This window comes from Diadema setosum, chromosome 16 (genome assembly GCF_964275005.1).
Source record: "Diadema setosum chromosome 16, eeDiaSeto1, whole genome shotgun sequence".
Classification (NCBI taxonomy): domain Eukaryota; kingdom Metazoa; phylum Echinodermata; class Echinoidea; order Diadematoida; family Diadematidae; genus Diadema; species Diadema setosum.
This window is the reverse complement of record NC_092700.1, coordinates 26,814,350-26,838,632: the sequence shown is the minus strand read 5'-3', so window position 1 is coordinate 26,838,632 and position 24,283 is coordinate 26,814,350. Positions and strand designations below refer to the sequence as shown.

General features: G+C 38.5%; 2 protein-coding genes across 2 annotated transcripts; one reads left to right on the top strand and one right to left on the bottom strand.

The window, feature by feature from the left end:
- Nucleotides 1–596: 596 nt before the first annotated feature.
- LOC140239761 (uncharacterized) lies at nt 597–7,238 on the bottom strand. The gene is made up of 8 exons (XM_072319582.1): nt 7,115–7,238; nt 5,844–6,182; nt 4,189–4,338; nt 3,439–3,576; nt 2,264–2,422; nt 1,796–1,862; nt 1,349–1,419; nt 597–811 (listed from the first exon to the last, which is right to left on the bottom strand). Exons 1-8 carry the CDS (start codon nt 7,173–7,175, stop codon nt 597–599), a joined length of 1,200 nt encoding a protein of 399 aa, XP_072175683.1. The 5' UTR covers nt 7,176–7,238.
- Nucleotides 7,239–13,981: 6,743 nt separating this feature from the next.
- LOC140240125 (sialin-like) lies at nt 13,982–21,679 on the top strand. Its single transcript, XM_072319936.1, has 9 exons — nt 13,982–14,155; nt 14,420–14,656; nt 15,521–15,608; nt 16,179–16,274; nt 17,068–17,192; nt 17,895–18,050; nt 18,452–18,584; nt 19,466–19,707; nt 21,417–21,679. The coding sequence occupies exons 1-9, from the start codon at nt 13,997–13,999 to the stop codon at nt 21,612–21,614; spliced, it is 1,434 nt and encodes a 477-aa protein (XP_072176037.1). The 5' UTR covers nt 13,982–13,996; the 3' UTR covers nt 21,615–21,679.
- The last annotated feature ends 2,604 nt before the right edge of the window (nt 21,680–24,283 follow it).

Below are 24,283 nucleotides of genomic sequence, written 5' to 3'. Positions count from 1 at the left end.
TTACGAAATGGAAAAGTTTAGAGAGTATACGACAATTCGACAACTCTGTGGTATCTAAAGCAGCTCTTAATTCGGTTTGAACACAAAATTTCAATAATTTCATTTCTCTCAAATATTAGTGAACTACCGGAGTAGGACGCGCAAAAGGGTATTATATATTTCATAACAAGAACAGGTCTGAATAACATATTCCAGGGAGAAAGATGAAAATTGATAAATCATTCGTGGAAAGCAACTTTATGGAATTCCCCTATGAATTACTGTGCATGCCTCTCACTGCAGTGCACGATACCACTAAGATAAGTCATGCCTATCAGTCGGTGTCAGTTGTTTACTGCAGAGCCAACGCGATCTTTTAGTGTTTTGTGTCTTTTACCCATTTAGAAATAATAATAACAACAAGAAAAATGAAACAAAACGCAGCAGGCTGGTGGTGATGAAATAAATTAAGTGTATAGCACATATCATAATGTTAAGAGAAATGTGTGCAGAGCTCCTTAATGTGTGTCATGCTCATCAGCAGAACTGAAAAAGTCGGTATCCTTCAGTGATAACAAACTTGTAAAATCTGGTCCTTAGATGAATGGTCCTAAAATCTAGTGTTGGACCCGTGTCTGTTCAAAGGACTCCACAGACGCCGAAAGGAGTTGTAAGAATTGAAGGTCCCTCTCGACGTCTTCCGTGTGGGCTAATTCTGTGTAATTCTCGAATTCCCAGAGCTGTCCTTCCGTTGCTAATTTGAGGTCGGATTTGAGATTCGCTGTGTCTTGGCAAACATCTTTGTGAGTTAGCACAATCATCGGAAGGCACACTGAAGAATTAAGGACACACACAAAAAAAAAATCACAAAACCATGTGGCAATTGACATAATTTGATGCAAAATGCAAAGACTATACTGTTAATGTAGCCAATTAATATGCGTGGATTTTAAAGCCAAAATAACTTTTTGAAAGGTCTATTCGTGCATTCTATATTCAATGCTTTCATCAAGTTGCAACCACTTGAGGCAAAGAAGCTGCAAAAAAAAAAAAGAAGATCTTATTGGTTTGTTTCACGTCTTGACATTCACTGATAATTCTCAAGCAATCAATGAACAAACGTCACAAGACAATCACTAAAGTATGTGCTCCATTGTGTATGTGTGTGAGGATGTGCGAGTTTGTTTGCATGTCTTTTTTGTTGGATGTTGTCCTTAGGATTTATCACTACAAATCGGTAAAAATTTGTGATAAATCTAAGGGTAACATAAAACAATAAATATAGCAATAAAGCTATATATAAAAATAATTGAAGTGGTGTCAAGACGTGATATCCGTTGCGATGAAGATAAATGAGTTCCAAGCTTACCGTAAATTTTACGCAGTTTGTCCACCACTTTTCGAATAGAAAGTACCTGATCCTCATCTTTGAATGTGGACCTGCATTGATAGTAATATGGGGACTTCATTTAACTACTAGCATGATAAAAACTCTGCAAAATCCAGAATCATGAAAGGTTGTATAATTATCGTATCTATTTTCAAATCTGTTGGGAGTGACGGAAAACAGATAAATTACATCTTTTTATCGTGGACCTGCATTGACAGTAATATCGTGACTTTACTTAACTAATAGCGAGATAAAAACTTTTTACAAAATCGAGGATCATGAAAAGTTGTATGATATCATATCCACTTTCAAATCTTTTATGATTGACGGTGAACACATAAACTAAATCAATATGAAGTAGCACTCATGCAATCAATAGTTAAAATTTGCTGAAAGGGGTCAAACTGATTAAAGAGTTGGACTTACGGGTAATTGCAGACAACGATCACTACGTTTGTCTCATCTTGATGTGTACGTAGGGCGCCGACACCGCCTAGACAATAAGTTATGAAACATAATCCACAAATCAAATTCATTTCTTATAGACTTTTGTCATATAAATTGATGAATAAAATGAAAAGTAATAATGAAAAAATGTGCGAAGGAATGATAAGAACAATACATGATCAATAAGTATCACTTTACCATTAATTTTATTCTATTATCACAATAGTTGCCATTGTACGTCACGTGACCACTCCTCTGATAAGTATGATCTGAGAGAAGCAAAATGTTGCTGTCAATTTGCCATTTTCTTTTGTAACAATTCACTCCCAGTTCTGTGACTTACATATATCTGTAATTAAAGTCCATACAGTTTTGATAATTATGATATTAATCGTTTATTTTGCGTATCATTTTTGTTTATTTTTCTTTGCATAACTACGAATCTACCATTTGCCGTATTGCCAGTCAAATCCAAGTCTGAGTAGTCCGCCATCGCACGATGCTCAATAAGCGTGATGTATTCTGTGAGTTTGCTGTGGCGTGGTTCTTCGGCGGCATCTTCTTCAGGACTACTATCTCCTTCATTTGCCAGATTACTGTAGACACCTGATAGAAATTTGAAAACAGAAAAATGTTTTGAACCGAGTCTGAGGATAATTACTTCAAAATACAGGTGAGAATAAGTGCTCTCATAGTCTTGCAAAACAATTAAGACAAATACTTGCAACGAAACCTTGCTAAATGCATAATGACTGAGTGGTTAGATTTGACAAGTGGGTGTAAATTATGCTCACCAAGGTACGTTGACGATACGAAAATATTTTTCCTGAAGTGTGGAAAACGCGTTTAAATGACGATGAAGACAGTCGCATTATAATTAAAACTCATCTTTGATTTGAATGTTTTGGTTCGATTTGTTTTCTGCAATTTTCAGAAGTGCAATGGGAAACTAACTCAATGAAGACATAGTTATACAACTCAGAATTATACATTTGACTTTCCGTTCAACCACATTTTATTAACTGACATGAACAGCACAAAAGCACAAGACAACGTTAAATTATTCAAACATGTCAAGGTAGAAAAATACAAGATTTCTCAGTGGTATTCAAATTAATATCAGCGATAACTTCGGTAACAGCATGAATAGTGCAGATAAAATCTTTTTTTGGGAAACAATTGATTTCAGAGAATACCTGTTATGTTGAATATGACTATCTTGATTCAAACAATGCTCCGAGCTTGCTGTGATCGAAACAATTCAATTGATTATTCTTTTCCCCAGGATATTTTGTTCTAATAAATTCATTGGCAAATTTATCTGCTATCTATTATCATTCACACTTTATAATTTCCCTTGAAATCCCATACATGAAGGTAAATTTTTATGCAACTAATGATGCAGTCGTGTTATTTCATTGGCATATTCGAGTTTCGTTAAGCTCGTACTATCTGGGAAGTGAACCTTACCTTCATATGAAATGACTAAGAAATTTACATTTCATTCTCGGATGGGTGAAATTCTTATAAATAGTTCAGTGGTCACATTCAAAGCAGTGGCAATAAGGCTTAGTATCTAGTTAGGCGCTAAGATATAGGTAATTCAAATGGCACACTAATACCTGATAACGCGAAGTTCATCGAGTTAATCAATGCCGATTTCCCGGAACCTCGACGACCATAAATCTTGATGTTGACGTTGCCACCGTCGTAATCCTGCATTTCTTTTCTAATTGACTGTCGCCTTTGATCAAAACCAACTTAAGAAGAAAAACAAAAAGAGTCTGTTAGGGAAGAATCAACATTTCTAGTCCAACAAGTGAGGAGAAACTGCTGGTCTTTGGTAGTGGGCATTCTCTGAAATCGTACCTTTCCAGCGCTTATTTCTCTTGTATCAAGGAAGGGATCGATCTTGATTAAAAGAAAATTATTAATGGTGTAAACCGAACATTATCTTCCGACTAACTGCAATCATGACAAAGTTATCATGCGTACCTGCTCCTTAGTCCAATATTTGTGATTGATTTTAACTTTCTTGTGCGAGGTATAAGATCGACATTTGATTCCTGAAGTGAATGATTAGTTATACTGCATATATATGATATATGCATAAGTACGTATATGTACGTTTCAAAGGGCGATGTAGCATTATGTTATTAGTTTGTGTTCAAGGCAAAGTGCGATTAATTTTTATCAGCCACAATATCATAAACAACTAAACTAACGTTCGAGATGTAATATCTATCTCTCATGTTATCTATGTAATTGAACTCCAGCTGGGAAGAAGAGATAAGTGCGATACTCATTTTATGAAATTAACAATGTAATTGTGGCATTGGTGAATGTAGCACATCTTCCCGCGTGCAACTCACCCAGCGGTATGGCTTCGTGACTCCTGGCTCGTGGTCGGCGGAGCTTGCTGCGAATTCTGAGCACCACCAGCGTGACGACCATCGAGATGGCGACGACGATGATGACGGCGAGCAAGGCAATGAAGACCCATACACCCGTCGATAGACCAGCTTCAAACAACCGACAAATAATAAACATTTGTTGCATCAGTAGTTATATTGGAAATTATATTTAGTAATTTATATAGCTTACTATATATATATACTAGTATATATATATATATATATATATATATGTATATATATATATATATATATATATATATATATATATATATAATACATATTGATGAAATTCTTTCTTCCAGTTCTTTTTATTTTATGTCCGCTTGTATTGTATGTTGAATTGCCGAATAAATAATAATAATAATAATAATAATAATAATAATAATAATAATGATTGCAACTGATTGACAAGTTGCCCTACATCGACGTAAATAAGAACCGAAAATGACCAGTGCTTTAGCAGTAGCCATGACAACAGAAATCGTGGGCGTACATACTCGAGCAGGATACGAATTTACGACCTCTGATAAACGGACAGGCGTCTTGTACATTATATGAGAATCATGAGAATAGGTATTTTCGTGAATGCTGTGATCATTCAAACACACATGAGGATTTGTAGCTTTTCTAGAGTTTCAGATCTGCGAGCAGATACAATTGCGAAAAGTTAATAGCCTCTGTGGAATTGTATTTCTTTAACTTTTTTTTTTTACCATGGATATCTCATAAATGATATCTATTGCTGCCTTGGGATGAAAAAAAAAAACACACACACACAATAGATTGCCCTTTTTACCTCCTGTTCCGAATCTTTATCTATCATGGCATATATATATATGAATATGCGAATCTGTTTATTCCATCAGTGTCTTTGCTGTGCCGAGAGAGAGGAGGAAGAGAAGTAGGGGAGGCGCCATACGTGACGTGACATGACGTAACGTGACATGAGTATTGACACTAGCTGCAATGCAAGGTTTACAAAGTCTTTAAAAGAACTTTTTTTTTTCATTAGGAAAAAAATTCCAGTATGCACTTGTAAACTATGGTAATTGGAGTTTCTCTTAATACTTGCAAGCGTACAATAACAGGGATAAACCAAAACAGTTTTTCCGCGCTGAAACTGAGTCCAGCGAACTTAGCGCGGTCTGTTCTGAGACCCTTTTTTGACGTTTTTTTCAACCTCATATGAACAGATCCTAAAACGCAACACTGAAACAAATTGCTCATCCGTTACGCATTGGGTATATTAGGGAGCTTTAGATTTTCGCGACGGGGACGTTCAGAGAGGGGAAAAAAAAAACCTATTCTGAGCATTCGTAGAATCGCCTATCAAAGTCGATTTATTAGCAGTTCGCGTCGTCTGAGTTTTCACTACGCATTCTGTGGTATTTTTACGTCCGTTCAATACACGACGCATAGAGCTATACCTCATGCACCGATCATACACGTATGTGGGCGCCATTTTAATTTTTTATAGGTTGCGTCTCAGCGTTATCTAAAGCAGGGAAGAGGAGAACGTCCAGCTCAAGCGTCGTCTTAAACGTCCGCGCCGCAAATCTAAAGCTCCCTATTGCTTAGCTCCAATACACTTCATCGGATTGATTACTCACCTTTCATTGCAAGGATCGTGACTGTCGCAGAGGGGTATCCCGCAATATCGTCACCTTCTGCGGAGCAGGTTAATGTCTGTTCGAACTCCTCCTTGGCGTCCACGCTTATGGTAGCTACGAGCACGAGGGAGCCATCAGGGAGCTGGTTCGTGTGTCGATGACTAGGTATGGTGGGCTTCTCGGACGAACTCCAAATTAGGGAAGCATTCCCCGTGAATCCACCTAGGCGGCAATCTAAATCCACCTTGGATTTTCGTCGGGACGCTTTGAGAGAGCAGACCGCAGCGGGAGGAAGCGGGGAGTCCCCGCACTGCTCGATGACTGGTCCTATGATAGCCCCTGCAAGAATATACAGCAATTAGGACTTTCTGTTGCATCATCAGTGCCCCTTCCCCCGGCAAAAAAAAAAAAAAAAAAAACAACAACAAAAAAACAAAACAAAACAAAACACAAAAAACAACCACCCACCCCCCCCCCCCAAAAAAAAAACCAACAAAAACAAAAACAAAAAACAAAACGACACACATACACCAAAACCCCCTAAATTTTCATAATTCGATCTTCTCTCATTCAGTCATCCTTCATTGAAGACAGAGATGACAAAATAGCAGTCACTCGCTTTTCTAGTAATATCCGTAAGATCTACGCTTTGTGTGCAAGAAAAGAAAAGACGGGAAAGACAAGATCTCTCTGAATTAAGTAAACCTAAGACCTGGAAGTTCTTGTGCTCAACTAAACTTAACTCAGTATTTTTCTCTCTTTATTTATTTATTTGTTTGTCTGTCTATCTACATTTGTATCTCTCCCTCTCTCTATTCATACATAGTATGTATATGATATACATGATTATTATAATTACGTATTTACATTGTATATATAATACGTGAATGTATTCATATTATACATCATCTATATTTTGTTTCACCTTAAATATTCTCGCCATAAATTCATCGGTAGGGAATACAAAGTCTCACCTCCCATATTCAATTCCATACGTAGCAGAAGTTGCATTTGCAATGGTTGTAAAGAGGCGTTTTATGTGATACGCGGTGTGCCTATGTTTGCCTATAGGCAGTGATAGGAGGGCATTATAGCATGTTATAAACTGCATTATAAATAAGACTAAGATAACAAGAACGGCCATATATATGATAATCTTGAAGTACTTTTAATCTATAGATGCAATGTTATGGCAACTTTGATACTCTCTTAGTATCTGCTCGCGGTAGAATAATAATGAGGAAGGAAAAGAGTGTGGGAAATCTACTCACCTTGTAAAATTGCGCAATAGCTGAGCAACGTCAAAATCGTACACTTCCAACTCATAGTCATGATGGTTCGAAATCTGAATAATGTATGTGAACCTCAACCACACATATGTCATATGGCCTAGTGTAAGATAGGCAAGTTTCAAGCGACGTTTCTGTTAAAGATGATATTATGTCGTCACTGGAGTACTCTGGTTATTCCTACGTGGCACTGGATAATATGCTCCCTACATTGTACATTGAAGTGGAACATAAATTAGAGTTCACCACACAGACACAACACGAATGGAGGTACGTTCGAAGTCCAAAGGCTGCGCATCTTATCTCTCACAAAACAACAACAAAAAGGAATTGTATCCATCTTATTGGATAGATAAGCGGTGAGCTGGCAACAATTTGTTCTGTTTGATAGACAAAACAATGCAATATAACGTTACAGAAATGTTAGTGTAAGCTCAAATGTTTATTGCATTACATTGCGCATTTCACCATGCATGTGTAAATATCATTCTAGATACTTTTATCTCTTGCATGATTTATTTCTAGCAAATTCGTAGTTGTAATATAAAGTAAAATCAAAGCAGAGTTATAACACAGAACGAGATTACTGAGACACGAATTACAATCGTAATAAAATTCGTCGATAGTGAGACAAGCGTGTGGGCATAGTGAATAATATCATTTCAAAATACAGTGTAAGCTGGAGAAGATTTAGGCTCCTATAGAAGTTAAAAGCTCTGAAATCGATTAGAGACAGCCCATCAGAGGAATTATTTTAAGTAGTATTATTTCTTGTGGTTTTTATTCAATATGTTCAAAACATATTTGTTCTAGAGATGTTTAGGTACAATATTCGTTGTACATAAACCATTGACAGATTTTGTCTATTTCAGAGTTTACAGTATTAAAGAATGTTTCAAGAATATTAGTGGCAGAAATTTAGTCAATTTTTGAATGACATAAAAATTATTATCTTTTATTTTTGAAGCCAGTTGAGGTCCAATGTTTGTGAAGAATGAGTTGAAAGAATTAGATGTGGCCTTAGCGTTTTTATTGTCATTATAAAAGGGAAAAGAGTTTTCCTTAACATTGCACGTATTTTACTTGTAATTTACAACGTTCATATTATGTTGTCGACAGATTGAAATGAAACAAAAGAAAGCATGTTGATTTGTTTGACGATATTTCTGCATTTCTGGTAGCCATTAAGAATTCAACAGTTTAAATCGTAACCATGGCATGCGTGCCTTTGTTTCATTTCGATAGATCTGTCGACAACAACAATAAAACTGGTTTATGAAATTTGTCTCTTACTTTTTTACTGGCATGCATTTTGCGTAATTCTGTACTCAGCATTCGGTGAAGCGTTTGAATCTGTTGACCATCATATATACATTGAAATAAATTTGTTGTATGAGGAAAACCTGGAATTTAATTGTTAACTCACTCCAGAGCTCAACGTTGTTTCTATTCACCTAAATATCTTATGTTTATATAGTCTCCTATCAGAGAACCTTGAGAGGTTAACAAGGTAATGACAATGAAACTGAAATCTTTCTATCATTGCTTTATCTCCTCTTCTTATCTTCTCTCATTGATACGTTCTTCGTACGTATTATCTTCTTCGCCCTATCTGATTATCTTTTATCAAACTCCAAATCGAAACAAATTTGTGAGCCAGGAACGAAGGTCACCGATGTCGACCCCTGTCTAGGTTTACAAGCATGACAAGGTAGACTTTAAACACCGCTGACAGACGATGGTATATATTATGTATTTATGACAATGCACAACATCTGGCCTTATATCTTCAGGCATGCTCTAATACGAGTGCAACCACTGCATCAACTATATAAATGCTACAAGTTCACGAGGGTCCGGACATCACACGTCCACGCCTCTGTGTCATGGATATAACTACAATCGCGTTTAGCCATAATTATCTCTGGAATAACAAGTATACGAAGCATTTGCCGTGACTTTACAGGTGGACATTCCTTATTTTGGATATGACGTATAGGTTATATCTCAGAAAAGAAAAATGGTGAAGAACTACGAAACTTTGACTTCGGCTGACTCCCTGACGTCGTCCTCGACATCAGTTCCTTCGAGATATCCTTCGATGTCGAACACGATGGGCCTCAGAAAGTCATCGAAAGAGTCGCTGCATTCCGAGGTGACTGGGCGAGAGACTGATCCTCTTATTGGTGAAAATAAAAGTGAGTTATCTTGAGACGAGCTTGGTATATGCTTTGTCAGTTTTGACTTTCGCATAATCCTTTCCCATTGATCTATATATACATATATGTTTTGTTTTTTGCTATAGAAGTACCGATTGCACCATGATATCGTTTGTAACCTGATTTTACCGCACAGCCAATGATGCAGAATATATGTATATGTATATGTATTATGAACATATTTATATATATATATATATATACGATATGTAATATAGATATAACATATATTTTATATAACATGTACATATATACTATAAATATATACATATATATATGTATTTTTTCTCCTTTAAAGATATACGCAACACGCGTATATGATAGGCTTTTATGTATTTTGATACATGAAGAACTCTACAGGTCAACTACAACGAATTTACGATATTTAAATTCCATGCATCTACTCTTTTTTTTTTTCAGACGACGCAAGAAAATATAGAGGAGTATTAGCATTCCAACATCCATTATGGATTCCAATAGATAGAGGGTATATTCTCAGAAGAAACATGCGGCTAAACATTTTAAGCGATATGTTTTGATTATGAAAAATACTTAATGAAGTACATGGTATGAAGAAAATAGTAAGAAAATGCGACGAGAATTCAATATTTTCATTTTTGTGACACAATGAAAGAGCACTTGACTTTCCTGTTTCAGACAGCTGGAAGAATGATATTACTCTTGACTAAATATATCAGTAACAATGCGAGGGAATGTGTTCTTTTCGTAAAGAATACATTTTGTGGATTTCGAATTATCGTTGTTCCGTACACAGTGGCGTTGCGAACAATTGTAGCCTTCTCATGCAGCGATGGAGGCACCAAAACTTTAGAAATGTATTAATTTTGATCGGAATGTCTAATTTTCTCAAACTTCACTAATGTGTTCTAATATCGCTGCATTCACTTAATCCACATTATTTGGGCACCGTCTTCTTTTAACGCATCATTTGCTGCAATCCTTTCACCTATTTAAAAACTGAACAAACAAACAAACAGACAAACAAAAAACAAACAAATGTACTGGATGACAAACTTACTGATGTGGATTTGTAGGCGCAATCTCCTTAGCTGTTGTCATGGTAACGTCATGCTCATATTTGATGAGGTGACGCCAGTTGTTCAAAGTGGTCATTTCCTTCTCAGTGCTTGATGCTTGATTAATTGATTTGTTGGCAGCTTCTGAAGATTATACAGGGATAGATCAGCTTCAGCGCTAGATCGGTTCCCCTGGTGTAGTATAGGCGCTGTACAATGACAATCTTAAAGAAATGAATAATATGTGGGAGTATATCTGCGGTTGGTGAGTTTATAGCAATTTTTGATGGATGTACATTTCTTGTTCCACAATGCAAACCCTCTCGGACCGAACTATAGAACAGGATAGTTTGCAGACAGTTTTGTTCTTTTTCTGCATGCATTAACACACATCCATATACCCTCACACACACACAAACAGCTCACACACACACACACGACTTTTATCTGTAATAGACAAGTACGTCATTACTTGTATTGTCACGCGAATCCGTAATCCTCCCGTTAACTCCACAAGCTCTTAGGGTTAAGGTTCCCGCCCCTTGTAAACCTAACGAATGTTAAGAGAGAGATAGAGATAGAGGGAGAGAGAGAGAGAGAGAGAGAGAGATAACATATGCTAAGCAATTCAACAACATTTAATACTTGAGCTGATCTTGCACATATCCCTCACATAGACAAAAACATAAAACATTCAAACACTTCCTCGTTGACCTTAAACTTACCTCTTTCATCCCGTCGAGCAATCAACAAGATCAATAATATCTCGACTGTCCTTGTGTCACTGACAGTACCATCTCCAAAGTACGTACACACACACACACGCACGCACACATACACACACCCTCCCCTTCTCTCTGTTCACCCGTCTTTTTTTTTTTCTCTCTCTCTCTGCCTCTCTCTCTCTCTCTCTCACCCAAGTATGTACATCTTTTCTCACTCCATTTCTGTGTTCACTACAAGCATGACGAAAACAAGTCATTCTTTTATGCTGCATGTTCTTTGCATGTTCACTACAAGCATGACGAAAACAAGTCATTCTTTTATGCTGCATGTTCTTTGCATATTCCAAGAGAAAGTTCACGTGACATGCGTAAGGACATACGCATGCACAATAATTTTTATTTAAATTAAATTTTACTTTAAAAATTCTTTTTTCTTTTAAAATTATTCCTTTGTTGTCGTAAAGTGTATAATTTCCTCCTCTTTCGAAATAACTTTCTAATTCCACAAAGTTTTTCTACTCATGAATATAGAATGTAGATAGGTCAACATTTCATCCAAATCACAAAGTCTTCTTCGGTCGTATGCCGCAGTACAAAGGAGAGTTGTAAGTTAGTGTCCAAGTTGCTGATCATGTCCAGGGCAGCATCACTTGGATTAGCAATTTCTGCAAACCCTTCGGAAAATTTGCGAAGGTGGCAGTCGTCCACGATGTGACCCAAGATTTGGTCGGGATGGCTGCAATCACATGCCGGACTATCCAAGTATCCCCATTGGTGTGGACGGTGGCATGTTTGTGTCATGGATGATTCGGTTGCGGTTCAGGGCGAGTCACTCTTTCCGAGGGAGGTCGAAGCCCCCCCCCCCCCCCGTAGCTCTGCTGTCGGGTCGGTGATGGTGTTGCATATAACTTGAGTGGTATCGGAGACGGCATCAGACCATTGATGGGAGATTGTTCAGGTCATCGTGGATTGGAAGGTCTGGGTCTGCATTGATGGCACTGGCGATCATTGCCATCTTTTCTGTTATTAGTAGGGAGGGGGTGTGTGACAAAACAGGAAGCCAGTGGAGAGGGTGGACCTGAATGTTCCTGAGACTGCCCGCATGGCCGAGTTCAGGACCGTATGTAAACGTTCCGTGTGGCAGCTCTTGGCCCACGAAGATGAGCAGTATTCTGCAGTCGAGTCTACAAATGAGGGCTACTGTTGCAATACAGGGATTACTGGCTTTTAGACCCAAATTGATTTTTCTGATAATGTCGACTCGTATTTTTTTTTTATATGCAACTCTCCTCAATTGTCCTAAGGTATTTCGGAAACACCCTGTGCTTGACAGAGTTGTCACAGAAGGCTACCTTGAGTTTAGCGTTGGTAAGATGGTTACTAACACAGAAGACAGTAACTGTAGTCTTTAAATGGTTGCGACGAAGTCTCCAGAAACTTAAAGTACTCCTCCATTGTCTTGAGGTCTCGGGTCAGGACTTGGCGGGTGTCACCCACGGATCTTCCCTGATATGTGAGGGCGAGGTCATCTGCATTAGCAAATTTCTTGGATGATTTCAAGACATGTCACTCACATATTGTTGAGAGTTGGAGTTAAGTTAATACAGTATATTGGGGGATACTGGTCTATGGTCTATGAAGGCAAGACCTGTTTTCAGGCCTGGTCGGAAGCCATCCTCGATGTTACTGGTTAGGGCTAGAACTTCGTTGGCACAGCTCCTACCGGTCTTAAACCTGCCTCTTCTCTCGGCAGGATGGGCTCCATCAAAGGAGCCAGAACCTGGCAAGTAGGAATAGTTCAAACAATTTGAAAGTTGTTAATAACAGTGAGATAGATCTGTAGCTGGCACAGTCTGAAGAAGCTTTCCCCGACCTCAGGAGTGCGATGATCTTAATCTCTCTCCAGGCTTTTGGAAATGGTTCCGGTGGAATGAGCACAGGAGAAAAGGGATGTCACGGAAATGCGTCTGTTGCGGCCAATGTTCTTAAGAAACTCCGGGTAGATACCATCGATTTCGAAATGTTTCGAGATGTAAAAAGGGGGAGGCCATTAGCTGATCCTGAAGTGAAACAAAAGTCTGGATTACAGTCTCGCCTTTATCTACTGGAGTAGAAAGTGTCAGGTTGCGTGTATCATGAAGGAGATGTAATGATTATGAGTCATGCGTTTTTGTGGTTTTTTTTTTTTCAATCTGGATAGCCAATATTCTGCTACACTAAGCTAGTCTTCCATGGGGTCAGTTGGATGTTAGGTGGGACCACTTCACCGGGTTAATCACCCTGCTCTTTGCGGTGAATGAATTACGTGCATGAGTTGTGACACTCTCACACACGGGACCTCCATTTTATGTCCTATCCGAGGGACATAGTGTTTTGCCTTTTGCTAGAGGTTACGGTATGATTACACACAATATTGCTCAGTCCAGACTCGAGTATCGAACCCGGGTCGCTTGGGTCAAAGGCGGACGCATTACAGACTGAGCCAACTCACCGCCCTGCGTTGGAGTTAATGAAAATAGAGTCCATATGGTGTAGATACAATCAGTAAGTACTTGAAAACTACATCATCCTGTGTGAAATAACAACAACAACAAAACAGCACGTATAATAACATTGTCAAGAATGGACCGACAGAAGCTCTTCTCCATTTGAGGCTATTTGCAAACGAAAAACACATATAAACTCTTCCAGTTTCGCACTTAAACACCTTCATTTCCTCTGCACATCCAGATCGCTTTGCAGTGTTGTACAGTCAATTTAAAGTTACACTCACAGGACCCCTTTTTTGTTAATTTGTTTGTATGTTTGTGTTTGTTGTTGTTCTTTGCAGTTCAAGGAATAATCCACACCCGCCACCAACTTGGCATCATTGTGTTCGTCGGAATGACCGCTGTTTGCGCCATGAGACAAAATGTCAGCGTTGCCATGGTAGCCATGGTGAATGACACCTACGTCACTCATCAGGTTTCCTGGAACGACAGCGAAGAGACATTTCAGACATGTCAACAGAATGCTGATCCTAATAACACGTCAACCGCAGAAGTAAGAGCGCAATTGCGTATTCGTAAGTTCTCGGTCACACGATGTTATTAAGCTTCTGATAACGAGATGATTTGATTTAACAGCCATGTATCTACTCTCTTATTTTTCAACTACAGATCGAATTCGTCAGCTTTGATATTGACCCTCGTTGTTGTTCTTTAACTTAGTATTGTATAAGGGTGTTTATTTGTGTGCTTTCATTTGGTGTTTCTGTATCTCGCATTGTTTTACTCGCATGTGACACCTTCTCTGTTGCATCTCTAGGAAGACGGCGAGTTTCTCTGGGACGCCCACACCCAGGAGCTATTATTTGCAGCCTTCTTCTACGGATACATCTTTACCCAGATCCCTGGCGGCTGGCTCGCCGACAAGTACGGCATGAAGTGGGTCTTAGGCTCCGGTTTTCTTCTGTCCAGTGTCTGCACTCTTCTAGGTCCAGTGGCAGCCATGGCAGATTTCCGTTGGTACTTCGTGACCCGCTTCTTCAGCGGCTTGGGCGAGGTTGGTCATCATTGGTCGTTTGTTGTTGTTGTTGTTAATGTTGTTGTCGTTGTTAATGTTGTTTGTTGTTGTTATTTTAACGAGGGTTCTACAAACCCGAATAGGTTCGAACGTCCCGAGTGGATTCCGAACAGAATTTCGCTCATATTCAATAGCCTCACATTACATTGTAGACTTGAAGCCCCAGTCACTTGATTACTTTGAGTACGTGCAGCGATTTTAGCTTATATATATGTTTGACAGACGCATTCTACACGAAATCATACGTTGAAGATCACTCAGGGAATATCTTCTAATCATGTCAGTTATGATGTTGTAGATGATAGCCTTGATGTGCTTTATTTTTCTCCAACCATGTGGAAGGATTGAGCTCTTGGTCCTTAAAGGAGAATTCTGGGTGATTTTCAGATTTTTACATTTGAACAACTATGAATTAGTTATACCGAGGACAGAGTTTCAGAATTAGAGTTTGATAATTAGGATGAAGAATGAAAATATTTTCAAAATTTAGAACAAATTGCAATGAGCAAAGATGATGACATGGCAGAGTCACCATAAGAATGCATTAGTTGGGGCTCAAGGAAGCAGGGCATGCATAGATTATACACAGGTGAAGTCGCAAGCAAGCAGTGTTGTAATGGAATTACACTGCTACATTTCTGAAATATGTGAACCTCCTATGTCATCATCCTTGTTCAGTGTAATTTGTTTAAGGTTTTTCAAAGTATTGTTTCTCTGCTCAAAAACCACAATAAATTCCACAAATCCATACATGGAGTTGTCGATTTATGTACTATATGATGTGAAAGTATGAAAATCGTCTGGAATGTCCATTTAATGTAAACCTTTTTTTTTTTTCTGCAGGGCGTGTCGTTTCCAGCGATGCTGGCTATGTGGTCCAAGTGGGCGCATCCAAGTGAAAGGAGTAGCTTGAGTGTGATTGGATTCGCAGGTATCACCATACTCGTCTCGTTCTAGATTCTGCTCACTGTCGTATCAGTTTGCGAGTTCCAATTATACCCAGATGCCGTCCATTGGTTTTGGTTACTTCTATAATGATTATGCCCGCCATTTGCTGTTTTATTGTCATATCTCGAATGGAAACAGCAGAACCTCTACTAAACTACGTCCACTCTATCCGTGCCTATATATGTCACCCACTATCCATCTACACACATCTCCTCGGGCGTTTTATAAAGTCATTTATAAACACCTAGATAATTTAGATCCTTGTCATTTGATTGGTTATTTGCTATTGGTCATTCGTCCCATTTAACTGTTACGGTCATCATTCGTGCAATTGTGGCTCCAATGTTCCATTGCACTCATGAAAATATGTTATTTGTGTAATAGTTCCTTTACGTCTTATATTCAATACTGTCATTATTTGCTGTAGAATTGAAGATATCGATTCAAATTTATAGAGACACTGCCCCTCTTATCGAGATAGCTCCTTTGCTGTAGTTCATGTGATGTCTACTCACTTCCGGTTTTCACGATATGAGCGTTTTCTTTGTACCAGGTTTCAACTTTGGCAACATTGTCGGCAATGCACTTTCCGGTTTTCTGATCAACCTAGACATAGTCGGGGGATGGCCGTTTACTTTCTACATTTACGGTCAGTATTTATGGCTTCTTTAGTGGCTACGTGGAATTAGTCCAATTTAGACGGATATTAAAAGTTCTCTTACCGTTCCGGAAAGGGCCATAAAGCCTTGTTAAGATATTTTTAAAACGTTCTAGGCGGTTTTGATTTTTTGTTTGGACGTCCACAGAACGTCCAATCCTTTCGTAATGAGCAGAAATTGACGTTCTATTACACGACATACGAATTTGGATTTCCATGTTCACTGAGACATGAACGTAGACCATCCATGGATTTCACTGAATTTAGGGTGTGGATAAAAGATTCTCTAGATTGTGTCATGAGAAGTTATCCCGGAAAACATGTTTATTTCTTATTGTTTAAAGCCCCACTAATGGTCCATATAATGATGACTCAGACTTAGCATCTCTCCGGTATTTCTTTGTTAAAGTGACGAGGGGGACAATCTAAATCATTGACAACTTGACAGCTTGACAATTTGACAACGTGGCAAAGTAATGAATTCAATATTGAATTGAGTTAACTTTATTTCAGCTTTAATAACGATTTGTCTTTTACATGCATATACACACACAAAAAGAAGAAATAATTCGCCGAAGACAAACAATATACGACATCTTTTATGAACTAAGAAATAACAAGACATGATAATTACGATGGAAACGGAGGGATGCAGGTAGAAGAAGAAGTCAGGGATGTATAAGTGGGGAAAAAATAAATCTTTAAATTTACCATGTCATGTTGCCAACACTGTAAGGCAAAATGATTGGTATTTTAAAAAAAAAGTTTCTGTCATCACTTGCAGGATCGTGCGGGGTTGTGTGGGTCATAGCGTGGTGCTTTCTGGGGTACAGCTCGCCCGGCGATCACCCGTGGATATCGGTGGAAGAGAGAACATACTTGGAGGAAGGGCTCCGCCTGTCAGGCTCGGTAAATCAATGACATGGTCAGGGATAAGGTCAGAATCAAAATAATTTGACGAAAACCAAGAAGAAGTAGCCATCGTTAATTAAGATGTGGCCGGTCAACATGCAACCCTGGTAAAGTCTTGGACGTTTTTCAATTAATTTTGGTTGTTTGAAAAATACGATGAAATAGCATTAGTTTAGAAATATTTAGATATCATATCACATCATAATTATCATAAAGAGCCACAATTCATGAGCGTACAAATCCCAACTAGAGATTATATGGCCATGGTTTTAAACATGGCTATGATTAAAAACACTGAATAATCGGTGTGTATTTTCGTCGACGAGGGGAAAATCAGTTGCAATAAAAACAACTCGACGCAAGAATTATGAATTAGAATAGAACCTATACTATTCGTTTTGGGAGGAATTTCATGGGAGGATTTACATAAAGAGAGAAAGGATTACATGTACTATTCAACCATGCTTAGATCCCTTTATAATGGAGAAAATTTAATTACAAGCAAAAGTTGTGTCCCCTCAGTTTTCCTACATCGTGATTTCCCAAGTTTTAATTCAGATGCAAGGAAATTTATTATCCGCTACTTTATTATTTTTTTTTAAACGACCTTAACTATAATTTTACAAAATATCGAATTCGTAGGCCTACTTACTGTATTTACACAAGCGTTGAATATACTCTATGTTTCAATTTGGTTAGAAAGGCAAAGTGTCGGTTCCGTGGGCCAAGATGTTAACTTCGCCCACCATGTGGGTCCTGGTCTTCACACACTTTGCTCACACGTGTGGCATGTTTACCCTCCTCGTCAATCTGCCGCTCTACTTCAGCGACGGTATCAGAGTGCCTATCGAACAGGTGATGACATTACCCCATAACGAAGTAACCTTATTGATGGCCATAATGAACAAGATCATAATCAATATAATGATGTATAAATGCCTTGATAAGCTTCATATTAATTGAAAGCGATGTTGGAAGTGATGACTATGAAGCATGTGTCCTGGTAATCATGTGTCACATTTGTTTATTGTCATTGTTTCACTTATTGTGGCGACTCAGTCACTTTGGCCAGCAAAATACAACGCGAACCCGGTGAAAGTGAATAAAAGAATTGTCGCATTTTGTTTCCCCATATTGATGAAGCTTCTTCTATCATACTGTTTGTTTCATAATATGATTTTAAAGTAGACTCAAGAATGAACCAGCGACACACTTCTGCAGTAATCAGAAATTCCTTTACGGTTCTCTCTCCGCAGGCGGGTGTGTACTCGGCGCTTCCATTCATTCTCCAGTTCGTCGTCATGATAGCAGCGAGCTACCTGACGGACCGACTTCTGGCGCGGGAAGTCATCGGCAAGACGGCTATTCGCAAACTGATGTCAGCAATAGGTAGACTATAGCTGATCCTATCTCTTCTTAGTAACAATACGTTGAGACATAGGCTTGAGATAATGAGGAATGCTTGTCGGTAAGATACAGTTCTGATTTCCCTTTGGTATAATACAAATAATACAAGAGTTTTCAATATTGACCAGCCAGTCTCTCCGAGACAGCAAGATGATAATGACGTTTTTCTGAAGACACCTGTCTTTCTTTTTGATCAGTTTTTAACCCACTTCTACTCAGGAAAGAAAACTAAATGTATCCTAAACTTGAAAGGTTTTCTTTTCCATATTCAGCTCCCTTAGCGTGTAGGTAATGGATTTACTTGCCAGATGGTGCTATAGAATTCCTAAACAGTATAGCATCGGGATAGTCTTTCAAAAGAGTGTTCCTTTCAGATTTAATTCTCAGCACGTATCTGTCTGACACGTATATCAAAATTAACATCAATGATAATGATATCGATAATGACACCATCGTTGAAGAGGATCATTGTAATTGCGAAGTCTAAATCAAGTAGGACCTTGCCACTGTAGTCATTTCTGTTCTTGAGGTCATAGCTGGTATGACTTCTTTTCTTTACTTTTTTTCAAAGGCCTTCACGCTGTTTGCACCGTCAGTCGTAGGCGAAGAAAGCCGCATCGGGTAGAAATCGACTTTAGATATTCCTGTTTACGAGTAAAGTATTTTGTTCATTACAAGCCCGATAAGCGCTTCCACCCCCACCCACACCTCCCCCCCCCCCCCCGCCCCTTAAAAAAAAAAAAAAAAAAAAAAATCCGCTTAAAGTGTTGCCAAGACGGAGTATAAATTGGTGATCTAAAGACGCTCTATTACTTGCTTCGTTTTGCCTGCACATTTCCTCTCTATTCTTCATAATTTTCCAGGGTTCTTCTCAGGAGCTTTCTTTCTCATACTGACTGGATTTGCCAGCTGTAACATCGGTATGTCCGTAGCGTTTGTCACGTTGGCAATGGGCGGAATCGGGTCTTCCTTTGCTGGTCACTTTGTATCGCTGCTTGACGTAGCCGGAGTCTACGCGGGCTCGGCCATGGGCATGATGAACACCGCCGGAACGCTCGGCGGAATTGTTGGGCCATACGTCGTAGGAGTGTTCACAGAAGTGCAGGTAAATGTAGGCCCCTACATTATAGAGACTCCGACCAGGGTCCTGTTTCATAAAGCTTGTTATCAGTAATAACTGTCACATTTCTATGACAAATTTGCTCCCAGCCAATCAGATGCAATGATTTCAGTAGCTTATAACAACTATTGTAACTTGTTATTGATAACAAGTTCTATGAAACGGGGCCCTGATCTCCCGCTTTCGGCGGAGAGATCTCCAACTTGAGGGTCAATTATTTCGCGCAATCTCCCGGTCTCCGTCTTGAATTAAAATTTCTCCCGCTCTAGTTGTGTGTCTCCCGCCTAAATTTAGCCTTCAACAGCCCAATTTAGCAGCACAGAGCATCAATATCCCTAGAGGTTCAGAGTCGCTTCATAGGGCTTGACCCCGGCTGCAAGAGACTTCGCATTTCGCGGTCATCACATTTGCGCTACCCACACATGGTATTTTGCGCATGGTCACGCGATCAGCATTGTCAGTCTCCACTTTGATGTAGGGGCTCCAGCCGGGAGATTTAAGATACGCTTCTAGTTTGGGTCTTTATACAGAATACATAAAGCTAGTATTCTCGAAAGGTGGAAACGTGATTCTTGCCGGCATCTAAAATTTATAAAGTAATAATGTATTACATCATCTTATAGGTACAGTATTTGAAACATCCGAAAGAATGTTTTCAATGGCTTTTGAGTGAAGAAATTCAAAGTGCTTATTCAACGAGGAACGCATTTAAAAAGCCACGGCTTGTGCAACCAGCTGAAAGTAGTTGCTTAAAAGTAGATGGTATAGATAATGAGTTTTCTAAAAACATCCAACTGTTGTATTTACCTGTGACAGTTTCGACAACGGGCTGTCTTCTTTCTCAAACGATGGCTAATCAGAACTGACGTTTTGGCGCCAATCAGCAATCACCCATCAGGTGTGACATCTGGGTGATAGCGCCATCGTAAATGTCAGACAGTTGGAATATTACCCCCCCCCCCCCCCATCCCAGTTCATGTCGTGAGGGGTTCTCTTTATGCAGATGGCCTCTCTGATACACTTATCTAGAGACTTCTTTATCTGTATTTATCAATAATCCTGATCATAAATGAACTTAGATTGCGCTGTGCATTCATGATAACATTATTGTGCCAGGTAAAGGGAACGGCGATCCCATTCCGGAGACCACTCAAACTTAGTCAAACATGCATTCGTTGACGATTAGTGGTCTTCTCAACTAAAAGTAATTCCAACCAACCACACTGTAAGAGTACAATTGCAAACCGTGAGATAGTAGTGATGATGATCAAAATTCATTCTGATAGCTTGGATTGTATAGATAGGAGCACTATAAGTAGTAACAACAACGATAGTAATGATTTGTTATAATTGCCGTTATTGTTATCGTTATCATCATAGGGAAAGTGATGTTAATGAAACGGTCTCCGTTTTTTAGGAGCGGTGTTATATCGGCGTCATGAAACTACTTATCAAGTAGCGTCAAATTATTGTTAACAACAACAGCAACAACAACAACAAAACAAGTATCTACTTTTAATAGTCGTTGCCTTTTCTACTACCACTTGACTACAAAAGCAGTTTAAGGTCATTTTTAGGGATATGTTAATGTCCTTGGTTATAGTAATTGTTCTCTGAACTCTCTCCTTTCCGGTTTCCAGTCACTTTCAATTCTTTCCCTCTCTCATTTTTTTTTTTCTCTCTCTGTCCCAAAGTCCGACATCACTGGTTGGCAGAAAGTTATGTGGTTCTTGGCCGGAGTGTACGCCTTTGGCGGACTGACGTTTGTCCTGTTTGGCACGACTCGTCTGCAGCCTTGGGCAAGAATGGATGAGGGCGCCAAACAAAAATATGGTGTTCTAGACGAATCCAAGGCTGACTCTACTGTAACCATGGTAACAAGTGAAACCTGAAGATAGGGCTTTCAAAGACTGCGAGCAGGACCAAAGCAAAACAGCCTTCCCGACACAATACGAGCATAATTATGTGGATTTTTGACAAGTCCTCATTGTTTAGGTTATAAATGTTACACTGGATTTAGAGCTGTCATTGGCACAGAAAACCCCACAGCGTTGTACACTCTGTGCAAAGTCTTTCGTGTAGGAAGGGCTAAATCACTCATAAATCTCGGCCTTGTTCAAAAGACTTCTATGTGACCCTGCATCACAAAACAAACAAAAAGTTGCCAGACATGGATTTTTTGATAAGAGCAGATTCTGAAAGAACAGACTCTAAGCTTTAAAATCATGCATAGCTTAATTGAAATGAACTTTCCTAACCTATCTAAATATTGGAAAGAAAGCACGCATTCTAGAAAAGTGTGAACTGAGATGAGAGGCTCTGGTATGAAGTGCAGGGTCTATCTGTCTATTCAAGCGCGTAATCTTTACCAAACTGTGCTAGCTGTGCGATGAATGGGACAAAAAAAAATATGATGTAAACCACTGGGGCAACAACAATGAAGGAATTATCAGATTAAGTTTAAATTGAGAATGCTCTGTTAACACATTCTGACCATTATAAATGCCAACTTTCAATGCAGTAGCTTCATCCCTTCAAAAGTTATCAGACTTCAAAGTGAAGAGTGTGCAAAGGGTTATCAAGAAATGAAAAGGGGCCTCTAACACATACCTTATCTCTCTACTCTACAAAAAAAAAGAGTTGTAGAAAAACTGCTGAAAATGGACTTTCCCATTCATTTTATGATCCCAAAGTTAGGAATAATGTAGAAGAAGAGTAGTTCCTTCAGAAAATATGAAAAACTCAATATTGACTTCGTTGACCCGGTTCACCTTTTTTGAGTCCCCACGTAAAATCAAGGGGTGCGACTTTTTGTTCGTTTTGTGATGCACGGTCACATATGTTGGTCAGATTCTTTTATTATGCGAATGAAATACCTGACGCAGGCAACGTGAATGCATTCGGAAGGCAACACTTTTATTTTATCCTGGATTCGACTGCAAATATAAAATCTATTTCTCGTGGCTGAAAACTTAACCCTTGCTAAATCATCGCCTTCTTTATGACCACTAGTACTACGTATTTCGTTATGACTTTTGTACGAAATTGACTATGTATACAAGATGTTTACGATGACAATATCAAGAACAGACAATTCGCCTTTGACATGCCTTTACCATGTTTACAGAATTGGGATATCATATTTAATACGATAACATGGCGAAAGACAAGTACAAAAGAGATACCTTATTATTGGTACTTGTACCAATCATACCAGTCACAGCGGCAGAAGCATCGGGTTTTAGTGATTTTCATTATTCGGAAGGAATGTTAACCCAAAAATGAAATAAGTTTCGTTATTCCGAAGGTTTGTTATTCCAATACGCACAAGATTTTCTACACTCAGATGTCTGTAAATAGAAAAATGATATAGGATTCGCTAACCATTCTTGACGTTATTTCGAAGATTCGTTATTCTGAAATAGAAACAATGTTTGTTGTTTGGAAGGTTCGATAGTCCAAGAATGAAATAAAGTGAGAACAAACGAACCTTCGAAATCTCATTTGATATGATATGCAGTATACTCGAATACAAGAGGCACTGTTGCTGGTACTTAAACAAGTCTCGTGCAGTCTAAGAACCGTTTGGGCTTAACAAAAATATAAAAAGACGCCAAAAGAATCACCAACGAGGCACAAAAAAAAATGTAATTTTATGGCAATATGTATACATAACACTACGTCTTTATCAGATTAAACCATATCATGTTATGATTCGTTGTACTAAGGATTCGAGACCAAAAGTCAGTCTACTTTCCTTGAGTATTTTGTTAAACATGTTATGTGCTTGTTATCTTACGTGGTTGTCTATGCTAAATACATTGGTAAAAATTTGCACATGTTTGTTCATTTCTTCTTATTCTTTATGAGATTGTATTATTTTGTGCGTGGTTTAACAAAATAAAATACGAAAATACACTAATAAGCAACAAGCAGGCGAAAGATGTATCGTAAGCTGTAATTGCTATCAAAGATCGGAGACCGTTATGTATTCAATCACGTTTCTTTCGACGCAAACAGAGTCACCGACTTATGTAAAAGCTGAATAGGGGTAAAATGCCTGTTTTAACGAGTAAGGCATGAACACTTTTTTTTTTTTTGTAATATAAGTGTCGAAACCAAATACAATTTAAGCATAAAACCAAACATAAGTCACTTAGTTGCTATTATGATCAGAATTATATTAATTTGATTTCTGCATTCTTTTCAAAAGAAACTCCATAATTTGATACAGCCATGTTCTGAAAAAAAAAAAATCTTGAGTACTTTTTGAAGACTCTGAATGGACAGAAATTACATCAAAGCGAAAACATGTCATAATGTGTCACACTAGTACGACGATGTTATGAAACTTAAAATGTAAAAACGAAATTCAACAACATCGAAAGTGCACCTAATTCACTGTATATGCGACCTATTGATAGTCCAGAAGGAAAGGGAAACTGAAAATTGTTGTACAACATGCTTGATCTTACATCAGAAACACGATAAGATAATACGGTCTTCTTTGATATGCAAAATGAAATTTGCGAAATTATTCCTTGTGATAATTAATTGCTCT

Excerpts from the sequence above, each read along its gene's own strand:
- LOC140239761 (XM_072319582.1), bottom strand. The coding sequence starts at position 7,175 with ATGACTATGAGTTGGAAGTGTACGATTTTGACGTTGCTCAGCTATTGC. Across the intron at positions 1,863-2,263 it reads GACTGGCAATACGGCAAATG|GCGGTGTCGGCGCCCTACGT; the intron begins GTAGATTCGTAG and ends CTTATTGTCTAG. Across the intron at positions 1,420-1,795 it reads ATCGTTGTCTGCAATTACCC|GTCCACATTCAAAGATGAGG; the intron begins GTAAGTCCAACT and ends CTATCAATGCAG.
- LOC140240125 (XM_072319936.1), top strand. The coding sequence starts at position 13,997 with ATGACCGCTGTTTGCGCCATGAGACAAAATGTCAGCGTTGCCATGGTA. Across the intron at positions 17,193-17,894 it reads GGCTCCGCCTGTCAGGCTCG|AAAGGCAAAGTGTCGGTTCC; the intron begins GTAAATCAATGA and ends CAATTTGGTTAG. Across the intron at positions 18,585-19,465 it reads CAAACTGATGTCAGCAATAG|GGTTCTTCTCAGGAGCTTTC; the intron begins GTAGACTATAGC and ends ATAATTTTCCAG.